The sequence below is a fragment of the Solanum tuberosum genome, unplaced genomic scaffold (assembly GCF_000226075.1).
Source record: "Solanum tuberosum cultivar DM 1-3 516 R44 unplaced genomic scaffold, SolTub_3.0 scf00009, whole genome shotgun sequence".
NCBI classification, from domain to species: domain Eukaryota; kingdom Viridiplantae; phylum Streptophyta; class Magnoliopsida; order Solanales; family Solanaceae; genus Solanum; species Solanum tuberosum.
The window spans coordinates 875,655-894,099 of record NW_006238935.1 but is presented as its reverse complement, the minus strand read 5'-3'; the positions used below and the strand labels follow the sequence as shown (position 1 = coordinate 894,099).

The 18,445-nt window shown below is 32.1% G+C and overlaps 1 protein-coding gene across 5 annotated transcripts; it reads left to right on the top strand.

The window, feature by feature from the left end:
* Window positions 1–2,305: 2,305 nt before the first annotated feature.
* LOC102601312 (uncharacterized) lies at window positions 2,306–8,143 on the top strand. 5 transcript variants are annotated; one of them, XR_001474013.1, is made up of 7 exons: window positions 2,306–2,552; window positions 2,688–2,778; window positions 3,603–3,664; window positions 4,831–4,860; window positions 6,017–6,088; window positions 6,521–6,571; window positions 6,848–6,886. XR_001474013.1 is itself a non-coding variant. In XM_006339286.2 (7 exons), the coding sequence occupies exons 1-7, from the start codon at window positions 2,667–2,669 to the stop codon at window positions 8,006–8,008; spliced, it is 519 nt and encodes a 172-aa protein (XP_006339348.1). In that variant the 5' UTR covers window positions 2,310–2,666; the 3' UTR covers window positions 8,009–8,143. The 5 variants fall into 5 exon arrangements, 2 of the variants coding, with proteins under 2 accessions (XP_006339348.1, XP_015166273.1); XM_006339286.2 differs by lacking the exon at window positions 3,603–3,664 and adding exons at window positions 5,029–5,104; window positions 7,948–8,143 and having other exon boundaries at window positions 2,310–2,778; window positions 6,017–6,068; window positions 6,848–6,984; XM_015310787.1 differs by lacking the exon at window positions 3,603–3,664 and adding an exon at window positions 7,948–8,143 and having other exon boundaries at window positions 2,310–2,778; window positions 6,017–6,069; window positions 6,848–6,984.
* The last annotated feature ends 10,302 nt before the right edge of the window (window positions 8,144–18,445 follow it).

The following is an 18,445-nucleotide window of genomic DNA, read 5'->3' as shown; positions in this document are numbered from 1 at the left end:
TACACCATCACTAGCAAGAGAGGATGTGTATAAACTACCGACAGTTGAATAGGGCCACAATTCAAAACAAGTATCCATTGCCTCAGATAAATGCCCTTTTTGACCAATTGCAAGGTGCATCGGTTTTCTCTAAGATTGATTTAATGTCTGGTTACCATCAATTAAAGATTGACACTACAAGAAAAGTGTGAATTACATGGGGAGTAGTATGAAAATCCGTAGGAAACTTATTTTCCTGCAAATTTTCATACTAATCCCCATGTAATTCACACTTTTCTTGTAGTGTGAGGCGGATAAGAATTTGTTCGACCAAGTTCTATGATTGAAATTAGCAGTTTTGTGGGGATCGCTAGCTACTATTGTCGCTTGTGGTATGAGTTGAGTCCAATTGGTAACTCCCGATTCCAATTGGTATCTCAACGAAGTGAACTAGACATCGTAGTCCCGACTGAAGAGACACAAGCAAGTTAATTGGAACTGAAAAGATTCCAATTGGTATCTGACCTTAGGGGTCGCATAAGGCATAGATGATCAGTAACGGTCATCTATGGAACAAACTTATTAAAGAATTTGGTCTTATCTGTAAGTTGTCACTGCTTGAGTGTCGTGAAACTTGTTGTGAAAAGAAAGTCATCACGAGATTACGTGCAAAGGTCTAGATAAATTACGATGTGGTTCGTAAGCGAGAAATATGGACGTGCGATGCGACCAACTGATAATTGTGTGAGTGTTTGGGTATATCCTGGGGATATATGTGCGGTAGTGTTGAAACGATGTAAAAGAATTCTAAAGTGCCTATTTCGTTGGGTTGACTAGGGGTGGACAAATTGTCCTAGCTAAAGGGATTTTCTTTAATGCCTATTAATAGCCGGGAAATTTAGGGGAAATATAGAAAAGAGAGGAACCCCATAAATTGTTTGTAGGGGTTATGTTTTCGTCAGGGCCGCTGGGGCGGGATTTTCCCCGTCACGGCGAAATCTCTAGTGCGGGATTTCTCCCACCAGAGCAGGACAGGATGAGACAGAATCTCAACCCTGTCTCACATGTTTTCCCCTAGACACAATTATGGACCCCGAATCATACCCGAACTAACTTCGCGATCTAATTCAGTGTTCAGCAATCAAATATAAGTTATAAGGTGTGTTAAAATTGTGGAGAACTTGGGCATAAGAGGAGGAAATCAGTGAGGCCGTAGAGGTCGGGGAAATGGTAATGCAGGTAGAGAAGTAGTGCAGCCAGGCAAGGAGGTTTCCCGTCAAGAGGACATGGCTCAGTTTTATGTTTTTCTGGGTAAGACCAAGTTTGAGGATGTGATGCAGTGGTCACAAGAGCTACTCTTGTATGTGCCCGAATGGCTATTGTTTTGTTTGATCCGGGTTCTACTTATTCGTATGTGTCAATTCAATTGCCTTGGGATTTGATGTGGTTTGTGATATACTTGATGCCCCCATCCATGTTTCTACCCTAGTTGAAGAGTCAATCATAGTCACCCATGTATATCTTGCTGTCCTGTTGTGTTTATAGATTTTTAGATTTGGGTTGATTTGGTTATACTGGATATGACTGACTTGATATAATCTTAGGCATGGCTTTGTTGTCCCCCTATTATACCAGGCATAATTGTAATACCAAGTCGGTAACTCTAGATATCCCTGGTAGGGAAAGATTAGAGTGGGAAGGGGTATACAAGCCTAAGCTAGCTAAGATCATATCCTCCATTCGGGCGAGGAAACTGGTAGGGTAGAGTTGTTTGGCTTATTTGGCTCATGTTTGGGATGTTGAGGTTGAGTCTCCCTCTATTGAGTCTGTTTATGTGGTGTCTCAGTTGAAGGAAGTGTTACCTATGGATTTTTCCTGGTATACCTCCATATAGAGATATAGATTTCTGCATTGACTTGAAAACTAACACTTGCCCCATTTTCATCCCTCCATATCGTATGGCTCTAGAAAAATTAAGAGAGCTTAAGGCTCATATCCAAGAGCTTCTTGATAAAGGGTTCACTACAACAAATTTGGCCTAAGGCCACACTGATTTTAGGGCACACTTAATAAATATTGCCAAAAATATATAAGGGCACACTTTTAAAGTGTAGCCTTTGTTTAAAGCTTTTGACTACAGAAAATAAGACAACACTCAAAAAATGTGCTATTAAATAATATATATTACACTTTATAAGTGTTGCCTAATCATAGAATAATTAACAACACTTAATTATATGTATAGCTACGCTTTTAAGCGTGGTGAATTTATAATAATATTGGCAACACTTTATAAGTGTTAGGTTAAATAATCTCAAAAATATTTCAGCTAACTAATTTTTCCCTCCATATTGCTTTTAGGGGAATTACCCCCACAACTAACCAGTAAAAGGGCAAAAAAATATTCTCTCTAAATTCTACCCTCATCGGTTCTTAAAGTTATGAGATATCCCTCCTCCCGAACTCATCGTTCAATCTTGGGCATTAGATTGTCAAGGAAGATGTTACCTATCTCGCTTCAGCACTTCAACGAAGTAACAATGCCACCATAATCTTATTAGAGTCTGTCTCAGGTAGGGTTTTTGACATCTTCTCACAAATTTTAAGAAAAATCTGAAATTTTTGCTAGTTTGGAGTTGAACGCGCCTGAACCACACACTGAAGTCGGGTCGGACCCGAATCCCGAAATGGTGTCCGATTCTGTGCAGAAACTTGACGGAACAATTGAGGAAGATGCTGCTAATGTTGATGGGTCTGTACCTAAACGGCCTCATTTGGAGGAAAAAGCTAATGGATTGGGTATTTTCCTCGTTTTCCTCTTTCTTTTAGAGCTAACCCTTGTTGCAGTTTACATTGTTTTAGTGTCTTGCATTGTGATTTTTGTGTAGTTATTTTTGGTGTTTAGTCTTCATTTTGGTGTTCTTGTTAAGAGCCAAAGATGATGATTTCGGTTTTGTTATGTGGTTGCTTTATTTCTTGAATTCTGGTGTGCAATGTTTTAGGTCTTTTTTATGAAGTTCTTGTGGTGGAAAATACTTGAGAAGGGGAATTGGGTTTTTGTGTTGAACTTGAAGTACTGGGTAAGTAGATATGTGTGTAATTAATGTTTATGTTGAGTTCAAATGTTGTTGAACACTACTTTTAGGGACTGCAATTGTTGTTAAATGTGAAAAGTACCAAGATTATATGTATAAGTAGTCCATTTAGGAAATCTTATTACCTTCTTTTACCCGTTTCCAGCTCGTTCTTCTATATGTTTCAGTGTCTTTTCTCTTATAAGTTGAAATTAATTACTCTCCTCATCTTATATCTAAATATCTAATTGATGATTTATTGTTTGTAATATATATCCAGAGTACTTACAAAGATGAAGTGCCATAGAAAAATATGATATTTATAGCTTTGGAGTTCTTCCATTGTTCTCCCTCTTGTTTCTCACCGTCAGAGTTTTGCTTGAAAGATTTGTTTTGAGATATTTTCAGCTTTGAATTCTGTTTGTTTTCTGGCATCTGTTTTCAATTGGTCAGGAGTGATTCAGTTTTGAAAATTCTGGAAATTTGGGATTTTTGTGTATTTTTTCGATGTCTTTTGATGGGATTTTGTTATTTTTTTTCTGATTCTAGTGTGGATGAATCTAAGTGACAGTTCTACGATATCTATGTTAGTCATTGACCTTTTGACTGAGGTAACTTTTTTTAGCTATTCCTTTGAACTCCTAGTTCTAAAGTCCTACCCAGGGACATTGTATGTAAGAAATTAATTTGATGATATTTCACGAGGATAAGTATTTGGATTGGTTGAAGGTTCTGAAATCGCATTATATCGGTTTTTGTTAGTATAAAATTAATGCTTGTAGATGATTATTGTACTAACAATAGCTTAGATGAAGAAATCAAGCTGAAGTTTGAGAGTTGATCCACCAAATTGAATATCAACAGTTGGTATGGGCACAACAGGAAATAATTCAAATTACGGATAAACTCGTTTCCTTGAACCTACAAATTATTGGAAAAATTTATTCCAACACAAATAGCAAACATGACTATTTTTTTTAAAGTGATATGCTAGATATTGGTTTTGTGAATGTTGAAGAATGATTTCACATTTAACAGGAGTATGCTAAAGACGTCCCTCAAAAGAACACTTTTATGATTTCTCTATATTCCTTTTTGTTTCAATTTTGATCTTTCCATGACTGATATTGGATGTTCTGTAGCAGTCATTTATGGCTCAATATTTGTTTTGTGAATGTTGAAGAATGATTTCACATTTAACAGGAGTATGCTAAAGACGTCCCTCAAAAGAACACTTTAATGATTTCTCTATCTTCCTCTATGTTTCAATTTTGATCTTTCCATGACTGGAGTATTGGATGTTCTCTAACAGTCATTTATGGCTCAACTTTTGCCAACACAGCATAAGGTTCAGTAGAGTGGTTTATTCCTAGTTCATTCTTCTTGATCAAAAGAGGTTGTCGGGTGGTGTTTTATTTGTTGTTATGTGATCATTACCACATTTTGACTCTTTTAACTACAGAATAATAATGCTTTTATTTCCTTACATCTCTTTTGAATGATGATTCTTTACTTAAGTTACATATTTCAACATGTCTAGTAAAAAATGTTGTCCAGTTATTACATCTTTGTAGTCTTTTTACTTTGATTGAGTGACTGAGAGTCTTACTTGGGTAATATTAGATAAGCCACTCATACATACTGCTTTAGATATATTTTCCTTGTTCTCGAAATAGAATTTTTTGAAGTGTATCTGGGAACTATTTTTCTTTTGTATCTTTTAGGTTGAGTGTATATTTTACCTTTCACAACAGTAATGAGCATCTTCCTATGGCAGTACACCTGGAAATCCGCATAATTCAAAAAGGTACACATGTGGTTCTTCCTCCGGTTCAGTTGTAATTGTCAATTCTGGATTGTGCTCAGCAGCATTGCGAACAAATGGTGGAGGTTGTATGACATGTCGGGCGTAGTGAATTAGTAATTTGTTTTAAAATGGTTATAGATTTTCAAGATTCATTCATTTGAAGTCCAGGTTCAGTAGGAATTCCTGCTTCTCTTTGCGGGGTTGTGGGCTTGAAAACAACATTTGGACGGACAGATATGATAGGGTTAGTTCATGAATGGCAGGTCAATGTGAATCTATACCTTAATGATTATGAATTATATTGTTCCCTTCCGGAAAACTTTCCGTCTGCTGTTAAAGTTATGATCTTCTGCCTCATACAACTTGCCTCTGTGCTCTTGCCTAAAAATTGTTCTTTTCTTTAGTTATCCATATTTTCTGGATTCTAAAAGTCTCTATGTTTAACATGTACTCTTCAATATCTGTAAAGGGCATTTTTCATTTTTCTAGTGGATAGGTGAAACAATCATTATAAACCTATAACTATGTGTAAGGCATGATGAAATCAAGTATATTTTTTCTTGGCCATAGTTAAACTCAAAAGCATTATTTCCCAGGCACTTCATGGTATGAGAAATAAGGTAGCTTTGTAGAGAAGTGAAGCCTTTACTGCAGTAGTTTATAACTCTATTCTGCACATTGCTTAGAAATATAATCAAATAAGAGCCCCATACGCTTTCTATACACACACTATTTACATAATCCATACCGTGATACGACAACGAAGGAGACACCGAGTACATGCACTACTTACATCTTGCAGATTCATAAATAATTCAGATTTAAGATATCGGTAAAAAAAGAAAGGTTTTTGGCTTTCTATCCTTTCATTACAGAATCCAAAAACAAGAAAATGCCAATGTACTTCATGTCTCGTGAATGTTGTTTGAGTGCGCACAGAAGCAAACTAAACTTTTTTTATATTCATGAACATGGAAAGTGATGTTTCATATAGTCATGTCCAAGAAGCTAGATGCTAAAACAAATAATATTAAGTTCATTTTATTTTGTGATATGTTTCATTTTTGCCATTGTCAATGATATTAGAATGAACTCCCATACACTGTTGCAAGGGTAGATATGTGTATAATTTTGTCCATCTCTGTTCTTTTCTCAGGTCACTGTGGGAAGCAGGAACTGTCCCAATTATCGGACCCATCACAGCTACAGTTGAGGATGCCATACTTGTGTTAGTAATTGGGTTTTATTGCCAATTTCCTTACAAACAAATAGTCAATGAAAATCTCTGATATTCATCTTAGGATTTTTTATTTACCTCTTTGACTTGATTACATATGCACCTAAAATTATTATGGTGTTGCACTGTTTACATTCTGCATCAATTTCATTTAACTTTATGTGAGCTAAACAATGGTGAAGAAGATACAATTAGAACAACATTCACAGTACAGTCCCACAAGTGGGGTCCGGGGAGGCTGGAGTGTATGTAGGCAGACCTTTTAAAGATAGATCAATTAGGATGTATATATATTTTAAAATAATAGGTTGTATGTTTGGGGATCTTTTTGTTAAATTTGGTCCAGCTATCTTGATCGTGGTGATAAGACCACTCTTATGGTTGATATGTGTTGATTATTGGCATTTCCTTACAACTTTTCAGGTATGCAGCAATCTCGGGACATCTCCAGCTGATCGAATTCGGCTGAATCCTGTAATCACTCCCTAACTGTACTTTCGCAAAATTTCAAGATATTGTTCTGTTTGAGGGTTCAGTTTAACCTTTTTTCCCTTCATTAGTGTAAATACTTTAGTTAATATTAGTAAATAGAGTACCAGATCAGTTTTCTTACAATTGCTTTACAGGCTTTCATTTTGATGTTTGATTTCACGTGTTCTGACATTGACATGGTGTGCTATCTTAACCCCAACTGCATCTTACCTAATTTTTATGTCCTTGGTTTGCTCACACATGGATTCTTGCTTTCAGGATATGTATGATAAAGCTGACAAACTACTTTCTTCATCATTAAACGAGTGGGGTTTGTTATTAGCAGCATCAGACAATCTTAATCATGTTTGGGCTCAAACTCTTGGAGATCCATTTTTACGGCGGCTCATTTTAAGGTAGGTTGCCACTGTTCGCCAACATTTTCTTCCGTACTCATCTTAGTCATCTAGTGTCAAGCCTTGAAGTAGGGCCTCGAGTGGCTGAATATGGAAGTAGTTGATTTGACATTGAGCACCTAGCAAAATCTGATACTTCGCTGGTATAAATTACTGATTCACTCGTACATTTTTTTATTCCAAGATGTTGGTTCGGAGCGTCGGTTAAATTGGTATTTATTTTTATTTTCTCAAGGCTCATGGGTGTGAGGGTGGATATGATGTTGGTTCGGCATGTCAATTAAATTGGTCTCTATTTGTATTTTCTCAAGGCTTATGGGCGTGAGGGTGGATGTGGAAGTTGAGCATGAATTCTTTTTTGAGGAAATTTCTTGAGATTGGTAAAAAAAAATCATAAATGTGTAGCACAAAGGTTGTGCTAAAACCATATGTACAATTTAAAGGGAACATAAAGTTAGCTTTCTTGTACTTCCTAATACAGGAGTTCTAAAATATCCGAGGCACATAATTTAACTCCTGTACAAGCCTTTTCGTCTTCAAAAGACCTCTGTAATGATTGTTTCTCAGTCTCACTGATGCAGGGACATCCAACAAAATGGAACTTAGGTCTCCATTCCTCTGTTTCATTGTAGAGTTCCTGGTAGAATGATATTATTTCCCATTTAATAACTCGAGGCTATCACCCCTTTAATCTCCAATTTGTCATTTTTTAGGAAATTAAAATGACAAGTCAGTTGAATCCTTTAAGGGTTGTGTGGTTTGAAGTATTCGGAAATATAATCATGGTAGAATTTCTTGCATTGTTTTATCCCTTGTTTGGTCATTATTCTCAATCTCTCATATCCTGTATAGGCAATCTTCGTAAAACTTGTACAGGAATATCAACCTAATTCTTATAATACTATAAGAATATGTACTATATGTTAGATTCCTTTAATTTTTAATTTTATTATGAATGTGTAGGAAAATGTGGGAGATCCAATTTGAAATGGTGGCCTCAAAGACTATCGATCTATCGGACTGAATGATGAAGACTTGTTGAACAATGATGTTGTTTAAATTTGTGATTAATTCTTTTGCAATTCATTGGTAGTGCACATCTTGAAACATTGTTTTATTAGTATGTGTTGTACTAGATAAAATTAAGTTGTTTTTTGAATTTTACTATAAATATATACATTTGAATTAATATTTTTAGTCCGAAAATTTTTATTATTATTTTGAGTTCATATTTAGATAGTTTAATTTTTGCGATCATCTTAATAGAAAAGTAGTATATATTTCGACTACTGAATATATGCAAAATAGAATTGTAATTTTTTTAATATAGAATTGTGGCTACATTTCATAAATATTGTCTTAGAGTAGATGATAGCGACCACACTTTTCAAATGTGGCCTATAAGGTAGAAATGCAACACTTGAAAAGTGTCGTTTGAGGCCATTAAAAGTGTTGTCATATAATGTGTTACAAGTGTGGCCCTTGTTGCCCTAAGGCCATACTTTAGAAGTGTGGCCTTAGGGCAAAGGTTACGCTAGATTTGGCCACTCCTAGAAAAGTGTTGTCTAAAGTCAAAAAGTGTGGCTTTAGATCAAAGACTACGCTTTTTTACAATTTAGGCCACACTTTTCTAGGGTGGCAAAAGACCTAAAATGTTTTAGTGGTTCATCCGTCCTAGTGTTTCCAAGTGGGGTGCTCTTGTCTTGTTTGTTAGGAAGAAGGAGGGTAGTATGAGAACTGATGATTTTATCTTAATCCATAAGGCAGTGGATTAATACCAAAATGACAAGCTTATGGATAAAGAAAGATCCATTGAGTATACTTGGGTGAAGGAAATTGAAGATTTTAGTAAGAAAGTGCGTATAAATTGGGTTAGTCCTCTGAATTTGATGAGTATACCTGAGTTTGAGGTGTCATGATGATGGAAAGGTTGACTTCATAGTGATAGTCAAGGATGACGGAGCGTAATGGTAATAAGAGTCGTGATGGATTGTGACGGGATGCAACTATATAATAAGATTGTTAGTTAAGCGAATTTTGTATAGTATTACGACTTGCGAGTACCTAAGATTGTGGTTTTCTAATATTTGGTGAGTAACGTGGTTGTATGGCAAGCTTTAAGAGATGGTGGGACACCATTCGAATAGAAGTTAAAGAGCTAGAGTCATAATGAAGAAAAATAGTGGGATGTAGTGCAACCTTTAGAGAGCGGCGAAAGCAAAAATATTGTATTGATTACAAAGGCTAAAGAGATATCTTCATAGGGGTAGATAATTGGATTCAGAGACGTGTGATTTCATTCGTTTTGTTATGGTTATGGTAATAGTGTCACAAGTCCATCAGATTTGGTTAAAAACTATTGGAAAGGACTTGAGAAATGAGTGTACAAACGTTAGCTCGAGTGTGATAATAAGTGCTTTGGTTTTATTTTTGAGTTTAGTAATGAGTGCGATGGAACTTTTAGGGAAGGATATTGTAAGATCGATGGAGATGCGATCAATAATAAGCAAAGATCCATGAATTCATAAGAATCTTCAAGGTACAAGCTAATGTTGATAGATAAGGGAATTGTGTTATACAGTTGAATTTACAATTCAGATTTTTCATTGTAAGTCTACATTCGAGGTAATATATATTGTCAAGGTGAGAAATGATCAATTGTATAAGGTATTGAACCTTTGAAAGGACTTACGTCTGGGTTGAGTCGTAGAGTTTATTACTATTGATTATTAAGTACCTAAGAAAGGTTTCATTTAAAAAGTGTTGGTTTATAATAAGGTAAATGGTCGGAGTGCTTATGATGGTTGTTAGTATTGTGAGTATGATTCACTAACTATGCTCTCGTGTGTTTTCACTTTTGTGGGTGGATCCCTAATGGTGGATCAGGGGTACCAAATCCTGCGATGTTCTCTTAGTTGAGTGGGAAGATTGGGAAGATTTGGTTATTTCGAATGTCATAATTGGTGTTGTCTTGGAGTTGTTAAAGTATTTTAGTGGTTCTACATGCACCACCGTGCTTATGAGAATTTATAAAAGAGCTACCATGAGTATTTATTGTTGTCCGACAATCTAATATTTCATCTTGTCGTCGAGGTCATGTATCGATTATGTGTGGTTGAATGTGGGGATCATTGAATCCAATTCTATTGTTTTTAAGAGGTAATCTGCAATTATTAAATCTAGCATTTCGATAGTGTTGTTGGAGGGCTTGTATGCTTGGACATATCCCTCGATCAGTATCTGATTTCTGAAGATAAAATTTGTTATAACTTAAGCTCATTGGAATTTATGTTGTGGGATGGAGATATTGTTAAGAACTATGATTATTTGGGTATTATGAGTGTGTGTTGGTTGATTCAGGTTCACTTCTATTTGTAGCGAGTATTGACTCAGAATTTTATCATGCTTAAGTGCTAAAGGATTCGTCCGGATGATTGTGTCAAGGTCCTTGATAACATGTTGTAGACGTGTGTACGATCAACTTTGGTGGTTGTTGGGAATCACTTTTGTTGTAGTTAAGTTTACATACAACAATATTTAGCACTCGAGTATTGAGATAACTTCATTGAGGCATTGTATGGGAGGATGTGTAGGTGTTCAAAAGAGTTGATTTGGTGAAAGATGTCCAGGGTAAGGTGAAAAGTATCCAATCTAAGCTTCTAACAGCCCAGAGTCAACAGAAAAGTATGTGGGACAAGTATCCCCAGTTATTCGACGATTCAGATACTACTATATTCTTGTTTTAGGCCTTTTCTCCTAGTTTGTCACTCGGGGATGAGTGATGGGTAAATTGGTATCTATTGTAACGACATGTTCCCGTCGTTATAGAAAAGCCAATGGGGGAAAGAATTGGGACCAGAAAACTTTTGAGTAGTAACTTTGGATTTCCTAGCCTAGTCCAGATTTGGATGAAATCGGAGTCAGTGAGGTTTAGGGAAATAAGGTAACAATTAGGTGATATATTTATGATTTTGATTACATAAGTAGTTAGATAAGTCGTTAAGGAATCCATACGACTTTACGGAATGGAATTCGGGTAAGTAAAACTCTCGAAATCGATCTTAGCGTGGACGATATTTTATGAGCGTCGTTGGTTAAAGGTGTGTTGTGTGATGGGGGTCTTGGAATTATTAAAACAGCTCACTGTTTTGTGCAAGCCGCTTTGGCGGAGGTTTTGGTCGCTCTGGCGGCGCCGCTGTAGCGGGATGGGTCCCACCGTAGCGGAACAGACGCGACTTAAGTCGCAAATAAAACCCCAAAAACGTTTATTCTGCACTTTTCGACTTTGAGAGCTAAGGAACGACCTCTTGATAGTTTTCCACCATTCTTGAGGCTAAATGTATGGTTTTAACTCCCCGGATCCATTTTTCGATCCGTAGAACGTAATCTAATGGGTAATTATCGATGGGGGAAAGGTTTGATTTGGTAACTAATGGTGGAAAAGCCCTAAATTGGGTATTAGGATCTTGGGTTTGGTCTAGGGTTATTGGGTTTGTTATAATCCGGATAATTAGACCTTTGATTGTTGATCCTTATGTTAATTGTATATTTTTAGACCACGAACAAGTGAGAAGAATCTGGAAAGGAAGATTCAAGTGCCTTAGGGGATTCAAGCTTAGATTTGAGGTAGGTGATGGTTGTGATTTCATGATCGTGTGATATATGTTTGTTCTTGCTTCATTATAATACGTGTATGTATATGAATGTTGCACTATTGATCACACTACTTGTGAATGTAGGATATATGAATGATGAATGCCTTGAATCATGACTTGATTGTATGATTATGAGAATGTACTTTGTGATTGTCATTGTGGCTTGTTGAATGGATCGGGTGTTACGTTCCGACACACTAACTTGGATCGGTTGCCACGTTTCGGCATAAATATGGGATCAGTTGCCACGTTCCAGCATAAATTTGGGATGGTTGCCACATTTTGGCATAAACATTGGATCGGATACCATGTTTCGGTATGCTAACAGTTTGGGTGTGGGTTCCATGAGAGGACCATTGATTTGACATAACTGTATATCTTGATAAATGTGAAATTGTTCGTTGTTTGTAAATAATATCGATATTGTGTATATATTCGGTGTATGCATGTTATTATATTGTTGTAATGACTTATGTATATTGCACTTAGTGGGATAGCCGTGTGATTCTACTAGTACACTGTGGTTGTGTACTGATACTGCACTTGCTCTTTCTTTGTTGAGTACAGGGCATCTTTAGGCGGCTATTGATAGACCTCAGCTAGGTGACTATTGAGCTTGACCGAATTCAAGGGTGAGCCAGTTCTTTCAGGCTTCCATGGATCTTTCTTGTTTAAGTCCACTCTTTTCGGACTCAGACTATTTGTTTAAGGTGTTGTTTAGTTTCAGGGTTGTACCCCTTGCTCTTTGACTTGTCGTTAGTAGAGTTTTGGTACATTGACTTTCAGGTTCTAGGGGTTGTTCTTCCGCATTAGTTTGGTTAGTTGTTTGTTAAAACCTTGGAGTTTATGGGGACTTCATTTTTATAGTCATTTAAACCTGCTTCCGTATCTTTAAATGCCTTAGTTTTCATAAAATTTGTTAGTTTGAGTTGTAGTAATGGTTCTCCCACCGGAGGGTTAGTGTGGGTGTCAATCACAACGGTCTGGATTGTAACTCAAGTTAGAACATTAAATGATATAAAATAATTTAAGCTCAGAAAAAATTTATCTCATAATTGAAAAAATCTTCTTTTAAAATTTTATATTCTCTCTTTAGAAATTTTATTCAATTAACTTTTCCCTTATTTTATCCCTAAATCTCTCTACTTTCTTTTTCTAAAGATTTGTATCAATATTTTCAATGTATCAGAGAATCAATATTACATAAGACGTATACCTAATGAAAATGATATGTTGTTATATGTTCACTTATTTTTTAACAGGAAAAATTACGATATACCATTTTCTTGTATTTTAGTTTGACTTTCTAAAAGAAATGTGGATAAAGGCGGAAAGCATACAAATCTTAACAAAGAATCTATCTGCTTCATTGATGGTTATTATCTCTTCATCTCCAACCTGCACTTGTTAACACTGAATAAATAAAGGTCTACATCTCCTAGTGTTTTTGTTCGAATTGTTTTAAAGCATATTTTATATTAATACATTTTTTATTGTTTGGAACAAGTTTTTGAATGCTGCTAAAACTTCATCTTTTTCTTTAAAAAGATTATATGTTTATTTAATATTTTATTCTCATAAAATTTTAAAATACATGTTAATTAAATGATTTATTTGTGAATATAATATTTCTTGTAATAATTCATAAGACACGAATAGATATATATAATTTAGTATACGTTATATAACACCACAAATGCTTATATCTTAGATAAGTTCTTATTGATTATAATTTTAAAATGTTTTCAATTAAATAAATTGTTATATAAACCATCAAAATATTTTAGAAATAGTAGATGTACTTAAAAATAAAATTGAGACTTCACCTGATTGAGTATATTAATTAGAGTATCATTTTAACTCTTATAATATTTCGTATTACTTTTAATTACAAAGATAGGTATAAATCATCCACATTGTAGTGCTATAAATCATTCACATTGTAGTGCTTGTTACACTTTAGAAGATATTCTAAGTAAGATAATGTCTTTTTAAATTTAATTATTTGATAATCTAATTAGTTTGAGTTTGAAATGTCTAAAAGACACTCCAAAGAATTGAAGACATTCTTACAACAATTTTAAAATTTGAATTTGATTTGAATTGAAGTAAATTAGACAAATTAAGAAAAAGAAAGTACCTGCAAATTTATATGCTTACAACGTACTTTTAATTTAAATTACATCAACCGTATTTTAAGAAAATAATATTTTTTTAAAAATATTTGCATAATGATTGATAAAAATTGACATCAAGCTATTATGAAATTTTCAATTAAGATTAATAAAAAGTATATAATTATTTATATTTATATATATTAACATTGAATAATTTTAGGGTTGAATAACTGCCCCTGATATATGTTTGTGGTTATACTTTTTTCTCAGTTTAGCCTAAACACTTGGCGTCTGTAGATTATTTATTTTACAATCCTTCTCTTTATCTAAGATATCAACTTGAGCCCCTCCTCTAAAAAAATACATAAATAAATAAATAAAGATTAATGGGTTTGATTTGATTCTAAAAAAAAATAAATCTATCTATCTATATATAATAGGAGAAGTAAAAGTTACACATGTCAGCACCATAAAAAATGAAAATATTAAATAATTAAAATTAATTATATGTAATAGGATTAAATAATAAATTATTATTTAATTGATAAAATGATTTTAAATTAATGACACATGTCAGCAACACAAAAAAAGATTTTTAATATTTAAATATAAAAAATTTAGAAATATTTTTAAAAAGATTTAAAAGCAGTTTTATAATTAAAAATTAATTTAAATTCCGAATTGGTAAATAAGAAAATGAACAATTACAAACAGAAAGCCAAAAACTGAAAGATAACGGTTCCACAAATTAATTTTAAAAAAAATATATCAAACAATTAATAAAGACGTTTAGGACTCAATAAATTTTAAAAAAATAAATAAATAATAATTTAACTACTTCTGAAGTCTCCTTTTTGAATTCATTTTAAAAAAATGGTAATTATCTAAATTAATACCCAAACGTAAGTTTTTAAAATTTGGCTAACTAATTTAAAATTTAAATTAATCTTATCTTATCCCTAGAAAAAAGCCAATCACGCAGTATTTAAATAACAAGAACTATTCTTAACTCTAGCACTTACATCTTCTTAAGAATCTACTAATTCAGAATTTTCTATTCTCTTATATTTATTCAACCACTTGAACATGGTAACATTTTTTGCTTTTCCTGTTTTTCTTTTATATTACATTGGTCTATAACAATTAATCTTCGGTGTTTGAAGTGATGAGTAATATATATATATATATATATATATATATATATAATGGTGGTTGTATGCAGATGATTTAGGTGGTAATTAGTAATTTGTATGTTATCGATATCAAGTCTGGACATGTTTGGATAATCATCATGAAAGAATAAATATAGGTATCTTTCAATGGAATCTACTTCTATTTGGTAGATCTATTGAAAATTATATCAGCAGTCTCATATATGCACTCAATGGAGAACTATGTCTACTTTTGTAATTATCATTGTGCATGAAGAATTGGATAACTCTAATTTGAACTTGATTTTTGAAATTTTATGAATTTTTAATGTCTCTAACTATATATAATTTTAAATCTACATCTTAAGTTATATAAAAGTGTGTTTAATATGTTGAGAAGGTGTTATGATTTGAAATTAACAACATGGTTTCATCTTTTGTTGAGTTATCTAAGGAGAGTCAATATCACTATTTTATGAGAATTTGCACTTTTCACATTTATTTTTATTTGATAACTTCAATTAAAAAAAAAACATTAATATCTTTATCATAAGTTGTAAGTTTTATGTTTTATACTTATCTATCTATATATAAAAGGAGAAGAAAAAATGACACATGTCCTCACCATAATTTTTTAAAATTTTAAATTTTAAATCATTTTAAATAATAAGTAATAAATTATTATTTAAATAAATATTGAAACATGTTAATAATTACAATTTGATAAATTATACGGTAGTTATACAACATTTTAAATAAACAAAAATAAATTATTAATTACATTTTGATAGATTCTACGGTAGTTACACAACATTTTTAAATAAACAAAAACAAATTATTATTTATACACAAATTATTATTTAATTATTAACTAATTAAATATTAAATATTAAATATTCTAAATTCAAGGAACTTTTTAATATACACATGTCATCTTCTCAATTAATAACTAATTTTAACATTTAAAATAACAATTATTTAAACGAAAATTGCCCAATATAAATGACCGTTTCAATTAATTACAGATACAAAACTGCCGAAATAAATAATATATTTTTAAAAACAATTTTTTACTCTATTTATTTTTATAGATAGGTGATTTGCTACTATCTATATTAATCTCAACTGCATTTTTTCTTTTTACATATAAGGTGGTTGATAACTATTCTTATTCATCTCAATATTTAAATATTTTCTTTAAATAAATCTATTAATATCCAAACAAAAATACTGTCTACTAAAACTTCCTCCCCACATATTTCCATCCAAAAACTGTCATATCCATTTAAAGAAAACAAAACTTCCTTTATTCAAACAATACCCAAAATTCTCACATAAATTTTCAAAAGACGATTTTCTTTCCACAATTTATTTTCCCATCCCAGAAACTTATTTATAAAAGTTAATGGGTTCTACATAAAAAATCAATGTTGTGGTTCAATTACATATATTTTAAATAGAAGATTAATTGAATTCAGCGGGAAATAGAATTTGAAAAATATGGGCGATTGATTTAAATCCATGACAAAGAAGAAATGAAGAAAAATCGAAGGAACATCAAGATGTCAATCGAACGAAGATATCGAAGATGAGGTTGTTAGTAGAATAAGAGTTACTGCATATAAAAACTTTATCAATAAAAATTCAACGACATCAATTGACTCAAATATTTGATGGGTCAATATCAAGAAGTTGTTATAATAATGTTTGGTGTCTCTAAAACACATATTCTCACTGCACATAGGTTAGAGTAATTAATTTTATTATTATCAAGTGTTTATATAAAATCACCACATTATATCTGATTACCTACTCTTGCACGTAGATAATAACACTATTTACTATTTTTATGAAGATATTTTTTTTAATGCATGTGCTTACATTTTTCAATTTTGTGATTTACTACTATTTTAAAGTTCTTATGTGAGAATTGTAAATATTAAGGTTGAGTTTATAGTATGATGCAAAATTATCCCATTAAACTTCAACTTATTGCATATATATGTCATTAGCATATAGATAGAATATCAATTATTTTATATATTTTTTCTACCTGTTAGGATGTTATGTACAATAGAAACAATTTTATCTTCTTTTGCATAGAGATTAAATAATAATATTTACATAATGGCATACAAAATATACATTTATGAAAAAACGTAAATCAGAAATATTTGAATCCAATTCCAAACATATTGGAAAATTTTATTTTAATATTGAAGTTTGAAAATTATTTTAAATTAAAATAAAATGTTAAGTAAGGACTTTCACCAACTAGCCACGAATTAAGGAACCCTACTAAACGTAAAAATTAAGAATTTTAAATTTATTTTAAATCAAAACCTATCTGTTAAATATGAGTGTTTGTCTTTTTATAAAAATAAAAATAAAAAAAGCAATTCCAGGTAGTTATAACTATATTTCCAACAAATTTAATTATGACATAGCTCCACAGACAATTCCAAATAATATTAACTTCAAATAAAAATATCAATGCAACAAATATTAGTGTTCAAAATTTTGTTCAACAAAAACATATAGATTACACACATAAGAATTTCAAATGTCAAAATTAACAATGTTAAATTCAAATTCTAATTAAAGATTTTATACTAACTAAAATTCTAATTAAAATTAGATTCAATTCAAGTATAATAATAATGCTTATCTTCAAAATTACGTTTTCAGAATTTAGATTTTTTTATATCTACTAAAATTTTGAATTATTTTAGCTTTTGATATTGTTTTCAAATATTTTACGATTTTGTAGAATTATGGATTACAATTTTGAATGTTGATTAGCAATTTGAATGCAAGACATTTATTCAACAAGATTATACTTTCACTTTATCAATATCGATGTTTTCTCAAATTCATATTAATTTCTGTAAAATATATGATAATAACATTAACTTAATTTACATTTTCTTTTATAATCATCAATTATAACGAATCTTTTATATTTTAAATTTCTGATCATATTGTCCAAATACCCATAAATATCAAGGATATGGTGACTTATTACCTAAATACAAAAAGAGCAACTTTCACATATAGCAAACACAAAATTCTTATTTGTATGCTATAACAAAGTTTGCATAATTACGCTACATAGCAAACATATATATGTATAATCGCTATACATATATAAAAAAAAAGTTGTATAATTCGATATACATATACAAAGAAAGCAGTTGTATAATTCGCTATACATATACAAAAGAAAGCAGTTGTATACAAAAGATCAATTGTATAATTTGTGTATGTATAAAACGAGAAAGAGAGAAAGGCAAAAGAAAACTGGGCATGAAAATATTTGTATTGTATAATTATAAGTGTATAGGATGAAGATATATGTATTTGCATGTGTATATATAATTTTCTCTCGCTTTATACAAACAAAAGCGCAATTTATACATTTCATTTCTGTTTGTATAAGCGAGAGAGGCGAGGGTGGCGAGCGAGATTTGGGAGAGTGGCGAGCGAGATCTGGGAGAGGGGAGAGAGGGGAACGAAAATATATGTATATATACAATTT